The sequence below is a fragment of the Lactuca sativa genome, chromosome 6, assembly GCF_002870075.4.
Source record: "Lactuca sativa cultivar Salinas chromosome 6, Lsat_Salinas_v11, whole genome shotgun sequence".
Classification (NCBI taxonomy): Eukaryota; Viridiplantae; Streptophyta; class Magnoliopsida; order Asterales; family Asteraceae; genus Lactuca; species Lactuca sativa.
In genome coordinates this window covers 189,829,447-189,839,749 of record NC_056628.2, presented here as the reverse complement: position 1 = coordinate 189,839,749, position 10,303 = coordinate 189,829,447, and the positions used below count along the sequence as shown (strand labels likewise).

Genomic DNA, 10,303 nt, shown 5'->3' with positions numbered 1-10,303 from the left:
GAACAATCACGTAACAAACTAACAATCCCACTTCATCAACCATGGTTTGTAGTTTTCTCCATTCATGGATTTAGATATTTGTATTGTCTAGACTAAAAAGACAAGCTTTCAATTCCACAAAAAAGAAACAATGATAACTTTCGTTTTTGTGGTATTTAAAGTTTTACGTGCGACAAGATAGAGATCATAATCTCAACCTAATAGATGATGATATTAGATAATCATATCCATGTTTAATTAGGTATAGGATATAGTAATTTCATTGCAAAGTAGTTTATTTATTTATTTTTAAAATAAATAATTCTCTAAATCCAACTCGATTTGGCGATGTGTTGTCGTGTAAAAACCCGATTCAACGCAATTCCTTTCGACAAGGATTCACCTTCACCCCCAAATCAAATGCAATGAACGCGCTTACAACCTGGTATCGCTTGTTGTTTTCCAATCAATTCTAGAATTTTCAGTTCATTCTTCCACTTCAACTTCCAGATCCAAAAACAAACCCTAAATTCTATTCAACGTTCATCGCCTCAATTTACTCCAATTGCTTATTCCAATTATCACAAATCAAGTAAAGAATTCCATCGCTCTATGCTTTTGTATTGATCGTTTAATCACTTAGAAAGTTGAAACTGTAGAATAGTTTTTTTTTTTTCTTTTCATTTTGCTGCATTCGAATCTGATTATTGGAACGAAAGCGATGGCAAGATATGGAATATAATACTGTTTAGATTGGATTACCTATGATCGATGGCTTCGATTCGGAGAACACTTTCGCCGTATCAGGATCGTTCGCATCAAAATGGAGGGAATGTTAGTCCGTTTTCAGTGAATTCACCCTCGCATAAGCTTAATTCCACCAGTAGATTCGCCTTGGGAGTTCGGAGATTTATAGGAGGTGAAAAACATAGTCTTCCTCGGAAAGGTTTTCGAACGTGGAAGAGATCGATTTATAGTTGCTTATCGTTTTTCTTGGTAGGGTTTTTGTTAGGTTTGGCACCGTTTGGGGAATTCGAAGATGTTAGGACTCCCGATTTTTCATTTGAAGTCAACCGCCCTCCGATCCTAGATGTGAAGGAGGATATTGTGGTAGATAAGGTGGAGTTAGCTGTTGTGAAAAGAGAAAACGTGAAGGAGAGGTTTGATTATGTTGCTAGGAAACAGGTCATTGTTGTGACACCAACTTATAATCGAGCTCTTCAGGCTTATTATTTGAATAGACTGGGTCAAGTTCTTAGGCTTGTACCTCCTCCAGTTCTTTGGATTGTTGTGGAGATGAATGTGGCTTCTACAGAAACTGCAGATATTCTTAGGGGAATGGGAATTATGTATCGGCATTTGGTATGCACCAAGAATCTTACCAATATAAAGGATAGAGGTGTTCACCAGCGGAATACAGCACTTGAACACATTGAGCACCATAAGCTTGATGGAATCGTCTATTTTGCAGATGATGATAATATCTATTCACTTGAATTGTTCGATACTTTGAGAGAAATCAGGTACTTTGTTTGCTATTGTTAGTTATCTCTTATTGTTCTATTGCTAAACCATTATCTTGTGAGTATGTGTGATTATGATTGTGATTACTTTTGGGCATTAATCCCTAAGATGTTTCTGTTCGTTTACTTTGCTGATTGCAGCCGTTTTGGCACATGGCCAGTTGCAATGCTTGCACAGAGCAAAAACAAGGCAGTTTTGGAAGGTCCTGTATGCAATGGCAGCCATGTAATTGGATGGCATACAAATGAAAAAAGTAAAAAACTTCGAAGATTTCATGTTGATATGTCAGGATTTGCATTCAACAGCACCATCTTGTGGGACCCAAAGAGATGGCAAAAACCCATTGCACCTTCAATTCGTCAATTAGACACCATTAAAGAGGGATTCCAAGTATGACATCACATCATATATATTCTTTTTCAAATCAACATTCACTTAAATGTATGTTTTTTTTTTTTTTTTTATGGTATTATTCTGGGATTTCAGGAGACTACTTTTATAGAACAGTTGGTGGAAGATGAGAGTCAAATGGAAGGTACCCCATTTGGGTGTTCTAAAATCTTGAATTGGCATCTTCATTTGGAAGCTCGTGAAGTGGGGTACCCTAGAGGCTGGTTGCTTCAGAAGAATCTTGATGCTGTTCTCCCTATTGAGTAAAAGGCAATGAATGTCACCTCGAAAAAGGAGCCGGAAAGAGGTATGTCTTAAGTTTCATTAAACTTCATTGCATGCTTGTTGTGTGTTTGATACTTTGATATGATCAATGATGGAATGGAATCACACATGAATGGAATGAGTAATTACATTCAAGACTCATTAAATATCATTGAATGTTTGGTGTTTGTTTGGCTTTGGTACGATGGAATGGAATCATAAATGAATGGAATGAGTCATTACATTCCATTGTCATGTTTATTACATCATTCTACTTTATATTTAACCTTAAAAAAGTTATCCAATCATAGCATTGTACTTTAAATTTTTTCTTATTATGAAAATTTTTTTCTTTAAAAATCTACCCAATTATAGCTGTAACAAATTATTTTTGCTGTTATGTGACAGTTAAAAATTGGTTTTTGACAGTTATCAGTTTCCACAAAGAAAAGCAGCTCTGCCTTTTTTATAGAAGCAGTGCAAAGAAGGAAGGGAGACAAAAGGACACACATTATTTCAAATTTGGTATTAAGTTCTGTTTCTGTATGATGCTTATTCTTTTACTATATGAGAGGGGCAATTGCCTTTTTGTGAAAATTCTTTTTTTTTTCTTTTTTTTTTTGGAAGATGGGTATCTTGAAATGTGGTAGAGTTGTTTTGTTTTTGTACTTAAAAAAAATGTAGACTTTTGAAATCTTGTTAATTCAGTATACTTTCTTTATTCATGGGTTTTGATTTTGAGTTGTTTCTTTTGTTTATGCAATGGTTTTTGTTAATTCAGTAACTAATATTTCTCTCATAATCTTCCTCCAAAATTGGAAGGATTCATCAATACATGTTTGTTTCCTAATCTTCATTACCTTTATTTCTAACTCAAGAACACCAACATGGGGTACATGAAACACCTGTAATGTAGTATTATAATGAAGAGTTAGGAGTAGTAGAATACAAAACTTGATATTGTAATCAAGAATTAAGAACGTGAAGAATAAGGAAAAAAAAATCATATATTAGTTTCTAATCACGAAGACTAAAAACAATCCATTATTGAACGTGATTCAGATTCAGACTCTGTTTCATTTTTATATTTTTAAACATTTAAATTAAAAAAAAAAAAAAAAACAGAACTCATGTACACAAAGAGTTCTTACTTTGACATATAGCTTTCTTTATAAAGTCTTATGAAAATGTTTTTAACATGACAAATGATACAACATACATTTTTTTTTTGATATCTACATTGTATTAGTTTTACGTTTTGACTTGAGCATTGTATTTTCCAACTTTATTCAACGTTGACATTTTCATTATTGTTTCAATGACACAAAAGACACTACACTTTTATTTTTTGACTTTGACACTATTTTCCAAATTTTCTTATAAAAACATTATGTTTTTATTTTTTTTTCCGACATCGTATTTTCCAACTCTACATGGCAAATCAGATACCTCGGGAGGATGGTGGGGAAATGGTCAAAAGTTTCACTATTCGCTTTAAAACAAAAAAATAATACAATGTCAAAATCAAAAAATAAATTAAAAACACAATGCCTTTTATATCATTTCCTTGTTTAATAATTTTGTTTTGTAAATAATAAATCCAATCATTATAACTAAAATATTGTTTTAAATTTACTTTGTAATGGTCTATTCCATTCCCTTATGAATCTCAATCAAGAGAAGGAGCTATATTTTATGATGAGTGTATCAAACTATCAATATTATTTCTATATTGCAAACAAACAAAATACTTTCATTATGTTTAATGCTCAATTGCTAGTTTTTTCATTTACATATCCATACAAAAAGATATATCAAGATGGATAAAAACATCATATATCTTGCTTTATGCATCATAATTTAAAACATGATTAATCCCCTTCCCTAGTGTAATTGATAACATGTCAACAACTTGCAATTACTTCATAAATAAGCTTTAAATTCTTATTCAAACACCAATAAATACTTGAAAACAACAAAAGAAACTCAAATATATCCTTTGAATCCTTTTTCTCATTCCAAATCAATCAATGGAAAACAAACAAAAATTATACTAGTACTTCTTAAGATAATAAAAAAAAAACAAATTGTAGTAAATATCACTTTTTAAAGATAATACAATACGAATAAGTAATAACACAAGAATCATCCTAATCTTGCTTCTCTTCTTAGAACCTGTGCCAAAAAGCAAAATAATTCACACTACATTTCAATAACATAATTTTTAAAATAATACTTCACATATACATATAAATAAATAAATAAATAACCTCTTCAGCAAATTTGATTAAAATGGTGGTCCGAGGGCGTTGTTGACCATCCACAGGAACAAAATGAGCGGTAACAACAGCCGGGAAGCCAGCATTATCCAACACTCCCTTCAAACAGAACAAAAAAAGGGCAAATTTGTAAATTGTCAGAACTTAATGTGCAAAATCTTATTTACTAACTTTCTCTATTAAGTCGTTCTTTCTGTATTAAGTATTAAAAAAAAAAAGGAAATAACATCTTACCCTTACTACCCCTGCAACAAAAGCACCACAATTGAAGGATCCCATGTCTTTTGGAACAGAAATAAATCTATAAATAATTAAAAAAAAAAATCGATGAGAAAAGAAAATTGTGATATTAATAAAAGGAAAAGAGAAACTTACCTGTTTACTAGAAGCTCCTTTTCACTAATCATATATTCATCTTCGTGTTCAGTGCCTTTTTCAAGTGAATCAGCTACCTAAATGTGGTGGTTGAATTTTGCATAAATTGGTTTTTTTTTTTTTAAAAAAAAAAAGAAATTGCAACAAACCTTTCCAAATAAAACCTTCCATACAGTACTATGTATAAAAGACAAAATGCCCAACAGCCGTGTCTCCCTTCTATTACCCTGCATCATTAAAAATAAAATTAAAGGGTAAAAAAAAAAGCTAAAAAAACAGATCAAGTGTTTGTTACAATGATTGCTTTATTTACAAAAGAGTAGATTGTTATTTAAATAGTAGTTTTGTAATTATATTTAGTATGTTAAATATTTATGAAATTTGGATAAAAAAAAAAAGACTTATGTGACCTTTTCTCTATTGCAAAGTAGTTCAAGTACTCGTGTCCCAACAGCATAGCCAGCATCCTCCAATCTGATCACATAAAATTAGTTGAAAGAAAGTTGATGTTATAAACAAAATCTTTTGTAATTATAAACAAATTTGCCCTCATTCTTTTTTCCTTCTATCAATATTTTGATTTTCAATGTCAAACACATTACTATTAGAATGCAGAAATTGAGATAGATTTTATCATAAACTTCCACTAAGTAATTTCTAGTTGTAAGATAAATTTCAACTAAAACATATAAAATAAAGATTGGTTATCCCTTTCATGCCATTTGGTTTTGAAACTGAAAGGAGGACAAAGGGTTCTTCTCACAAATTGGAAAAAAAATGATATTTTTTTTCACAAAAAAGATTAGATTGCAGATTGTAAGTTATGAATCATGATGATGATGGTATGATGAACTTGGAATTTATCGACTTTACCTCTTTTCTAGTTCTCCAATGTTGTCAACTTGTGTTTGATTGTACTGAACAAGTTCTGAAAATAAGTAAGCAAACGCACCCAAACTGACCTGCAAATCGAACACGAAATCTCTTCAAAACCCTAAAGGCAAAATACCCAAATCACAATCTTCTAATTCGACAATTATAAACATAGTTGCAGCCAACATTTTCAACTGTGACACATGATCAAGAAAAAGAGTAGCCTGAAGTGCCCTTTTTTGGTCCTAAATCGTTTTCGATAATTATCCAGAAACCCTAGAAAAGGTTGATTTGAGATCTGGGGAGATGAGAAAGTAGAAGAAATGAAAGGGGAGAATATTAAAACCTCTTGTTTGCCCTTGCTAAGGGGCTTGTCGAGCACATTTGTGTACTGCTTGATCTTCCCAGCTCCGATCATCGTCTCCTTCTTTCTCGGACTCGACTCCGATTTCCGAGTAGTTTTCTGGTTATAAATCGTTTTGATCGTCGGTTGCTATTTTGTTACAAGTATGTATTTTCAAGTTTATAATTTGGGCGTTGCCATTTTTTAGTATTTACTATTTACTCATGTTTTCTTTGAGTTAATTGCAAATATCCATTACTAATCTCCACAAAAACCTTTTCTTTTGCATTTTATAAAATGTGTCTTATACTCCTATTAATCGAACCATTACATTATATACATATTAATATGGGTGTTGTTTAGGAACAATATATTTTATGATGTTTAGAATTTTACCATAGTTTTTTGTAAAGGTTGGCAATTTTAGTCCCTATCTTCCTCTAACCCTTACTTGGCGGTGATCGTCATTACGTCCAATAGATCGTTTCCACTTACTGCCAATCTCTGCCTACTTACTGTCTCTGACACCCACAATGAATTCTCTAACCCTAAACCATTTTCTCTTCGGGAAAAAAAATCACCGCAATCGTCTTCATCGGTGAGGAACTTCTACCATTTTCTTCTACGAACCTTTCGTTCTTAGTGTTGTGAATTGTGATTGTCAACTCTGTTTTGTTTGTGTAACGACCCAAAAACCATGATACAATTTTTCATTTAAAAACAAGCGTTACAATTATCAAATTGTTCTAAAACCATTACATAGAAACAATGTTAAGATTATCAGAGTAACAATATCAAATAGTGCGAAAATAGTGAAGGGAGAATGATGTGCTATCACGCCGGACCCTTCCCCTTGGTACTGAAAGTACATGAAACCATAAATATAAACTGTAAGCACAAGCTTAGTGAGTTTCCCCAAAGTACTACATACCATACATAAATAAGTTAGTGTTGTGTGCCAAATCATAGTCTTACGAGTATTGCCTGCCGAGGGCGAAATCCCGGGGGCCAGACCCTGATCTTTTATACAGATGTCAGGGGCCACATCCTGATCTTTCATATAGGTACCAGGGGAAAAATCCTAGTCTTTCATACACATATCACAAAGATAGCTAGCATCTTATATCACAAATAATGGGCCAACCTTGGTGTCTTCGACCCATTGATACAGTGAGAAAACTCACCCCAGTCTGCTGATAAATAACTAGATGTTCGGCTACAGAACAGGAAGATCTCACTCTAAACACAACCAAATAACCCTAATCAAAATTAGGTTATAAACCATAATCGTGGGTCTAAATCCCAAACTCAAACTCCTAGGGTAAAAGACCATTTTACCCTTCCTATAATGGGCCTACCTAAACTTGGCCCAATAACACAATAATGACCCCAAGGCCCAAAAGGCCCAACTCATACAACTTAAGGCCCGCTAACAAAATCCTAAGGCCCAATCATGCTTTAAACAGTCCAAGGCCCCAAACCTAACTAAGACCCAAAAGTCCAAAGCGCAACCAAAGATCAAAATCCCACAAAGATCCATTGCAAGGCGTACACTCGGCGTACATGACCGCCAGTACGTGCAGTGTACCACTTGGTACGCCCAACGTATTGGGCTGCTTGCCACCTTAAGCCGTTTGGTGCTTAATCCATTCAGCCATAAGGTCCAACTCTCATATGTCTTCCATTTCAGGGTTCTAATACATAAAGTTTGCAACTTTAATCCTTAGCATGTCTTAGTGGAACCCAACATCCATTTTTGTCCAACAATACTCATAATAAGACCTCAAACTCATGCGTAGACCCATAACAACCATCAAGATGACATTTTATGCATCATGAACAATAGAGAGGCTGAGATCTAACATATCTAACTCTTGGAGTTGCTCAAATTCACAAAGAGAACCCATGGGACCAAATAAAGCTCAAAACAAGCCCTAATATCAAATTATCAAAACGAATCATCAATGTAAGAACTTTATACCTTCTCTAGCTCACAAATTTGATGAAGACTTTGGATCTAAAAGCTCAACTTCAACAAATGCTTGGTCTCCTAGTTCCTTCTTCTTGAATACACACAAAAATGCCCCACGGTTACTTTAAAAGCTCAAGAACACTTAAAGGATTAATTAGGGTTTCATTGGGACGAAATGAACAATGGAGGCTGATGAGGGTAGGTGTCCAAAGGCCATAATGATGTTTAAATAGGGTTCAAACCCTAAAAATTAGGGTTTGACCCAGGCAACAGTATACCCCGCATACACCAGGTACCCCCACCATATGTGGTTAAACCCCTCGACCAAATGATCTCGTACGCTAAGCGTATCAAACGTACGCCCATCGTACAAGGGACGAGATTAGTTGATAAGTAAGTAGCACCCAAATTGTCACACCATAAAACTGGGACAGATGTCATAGAAACCTTAAGTTCCCAAAGAAGCGATTCAAGCCAGGTGATTTCAACAACAGTATTGGCTAAAGCTTTGTATTCAGATTTTGTAGATGACCTAGATACAGTTCGTTGTTTTCTGGCAAACCAAGAAATAAGATTGTTTCCAAGATAGATAGCATATCCCCCGGTGGATAGACAGTCATCAGGACAACCAGCCCAGTATGCGTCCGAGTAGGCACTGAAAGATGACAAATAAGTGTCAGTGTAAGCATGAAGAATAACATCAGATTTATGTTGAAGAAGAAGACCATAATCAGAAGTGCCCTGAAGATATCTGAGTATGCGTTTGATAGCAGACCAATGATTTTCTGTTGGGGAATGCATAATCTGGCAGACTTTGTTGACTGCAAAAGTAATATCTAGATGAGATAGAGTGACATATTGTAAGACACTAACAACTTGTTGATAACGGGCCGGATCGTCAAATAAGGCATTGTCATCAAGTTTCAAATCAGCAGTGGTAGTGATGGGAGACAATACTGGTTTGGAGTTAGAGAGATTTTTCCGTTGAAGCAATTCCATAATGTATTTCTTTTGGGATAGAACCAGATCCTTTTGTTTGCACACTACTTCATTTCCCAAAAAATAGGAAAGAGGACCTAAGTCTTTAATTGCCTTAAAGTGTAGATGGACTTATATGTGTACCAGAAAAATGTGCAAAATGTGTAGATACACAAATTTATTTTGCCTTAATCACGTCGACCCAATGCACCGTTACCAAAATAAAAGAGTTACCAACACATATAGCTCTTTTGGTAAATTTGCCAAAAATAGTTTAAATCATAAGGTATTATACCAAACTTTTGTATAGCATCACATTTTAAAGCATCACTGACGTATTTGATGAAAACAATGTTGAAACATATTTTGAATAAAATTTATTTTCTTTAAGCACCAACTTCATCAACAACACTCATGTTATGTTATTGGTGTAGTGGAAACTTGTCATATTTTCATCCATTTCCAAGTTTGGCCCCGTGTTGCGGCCAAGCAGTGAGCATAAGTAAGTAACCTTAAAAAGAACATAAATGATACATTTTTTGTAATTTTACGTGGGTGAATTGGGTTCCAATCAAAACTAATTGTTTTGTTTGGAGATTGATCTTGAATAGAGTTCTTGTGGCTTGTAATTTGGTGAATAAAGGAGCGAGTTTGGCCTCTACTGTTTGTCAACTGTGCAACAAGGAAGAATAGAGCGTTGACCATCTGTTTTTCAAATGTGACTTCTCTATTCACATTTGGAATTGGTTTTTAGTTTGGAGTGGTATCTTGCATTCGATTCCCTATAATAGGTTAGAGTTACTCGTTACTTTTAATACTACTACTTCTGAAAAGAACAAGAAGAAGCTCAGTTTAGCCTTATTTTACTCTTTGGTTTTGGTGATTTGGAAGACGCAAAACTCTTTGATTTTTAATAAGTTGAGATGTTCTCTAATGAAGGCGGCAAATGATTTCCATTTGATAGCGTTTAATTGGATGAAACATAGATCACATTTTAATTTTATTAGTTGGTTCAATTGATGTATTTTTCCTTTTAAAGCGTGTAACTTTTAATGTTTGTACTTTGTTTTGTCTAGCTTCTTGCTAGCCTTTTTTAATGCATCTTCCGTTCAAAAAAAAGTTAGAAGCTGTAGCTTTCTTTTAATATAGAAATGTTTGACAAAAGCAAGTAAACCTTTTAAATATATAAAATAACATAAAATATAAAACTAAAGTTTAAAAGCCCTCAAAAACTAGTTCAACTACCTTTTAAATTATGAGCTTTAAATTAAAAAAAAAAAAAACTTTTAAAATCATACTTAAAAAACATTATTATTATTTTTTTTT

General features: G+C 33.6%; 2 protein-coding genes across 2 annotated transcripts; one reads left to right on the top strand and one right to left on the bottom strand.

The window, feature by feature from the left end:
- The first annotated feature begins 360 nt into the window (after window positions 1–360).
- Window positions 361–2,878, top strand: LOC111877436 (probable beta-1,4-xylosyltransferase IRX9H). The gene is made up of 4 exons (XM_023873962.3): window positions 361–1,502; window positions 1,644–1,893; window positions 1,990–2,200; window positions 2,587–2,878. The coding sequence occupies exons 1-3, from the start codon at window positions 751–753 to the stop codon at window positions 2,158–2,160; spliced, it is 1,173 nt and encodes a 390-aa protein (XP_023729730.1). The 5' UTR covers window positions 361–750; the 3' UTR covers window positions 2,161–2,200; window positions 2,587–2,878.
- A 1,272-nt stretch (window positions 2,879–4,150) lies between these two features.
- On the bottom strand, window positions 4,151–6,193 carry LOC111877437 (uncharacterized). Its single transcript, XM_023873963.3, has 8 exons — window positions 6,031–6,193; window positions 5,685–5,773; window positions 5,222–5,285; window positions 4,961–5,038; window positions 4,812–4,888; window positions 4,671–4,737; window positions 4,428–4,535; window positions 4,151–4,332 (listed from the first exon to the last, which is right to left on the bottom strand). The coding sequence occupies exons 1-8, from the start codon at window positions 6,100–6,102 to the stop codon at window positions 4,303–4,305; spliced, it is 585 nt and encodes a 194-aa protein (XP_023729731.1). The 5' UTR covers window positions 6,103–6,193; the 3' UTR covers window positions 4,151–4,302.
- Between the last annotated feature and the right edge of the window lie 4,110 nt (window positions 6,194–10,303).

Excerpts from the sequence above, each read along its gene's own strand:
- LOC111877436 (XM_023873962.3), top strand. The coding sequence starts at position 751 with ATGGCTTCGATTCGGAGAACACTTTCGCCGTATCAGGATCGTTCGCAT. Across the intron at positions 1,503-1,643 it reads GATACTTTGAGAGAAATCAG|CCGTTTTGGCACATGGCCAG; the intron begins GTACTTTGTTTG and ends TGCTGATTGCAG. Across the intron at positions 1,894-1,989 it reads CCATTAAAGAGGGATTCCAA|GAGACTACTTTTATAGAACA; the intron begins GTATGACATCAC and ends CTGGGATTTCAG.
- LOC111877437 (XM_023873963.3), bottom strand. The coding sequence starts at position 6,102 with ATGATCGGAGCTGGGAAGATCAAGCAGTACACAAATGTGCTCGACAAG. Across the intron at positions 5,286-5,684 it reads ATTGGAGAACTAGAAAAGAG|ATTGGAGGATGCTGGCTATG; the intron begins GTAAAGTCGATA and ends TTATGTGATCAG. Across the intron at positions 4,536-4,670 it reads TTGTTGCAGGGGTAGTAAGG|GGAGTGTTGGATAATGCTGG; the intron begins GTAAGATGTTAT and ends TTCTGTTTGAAG.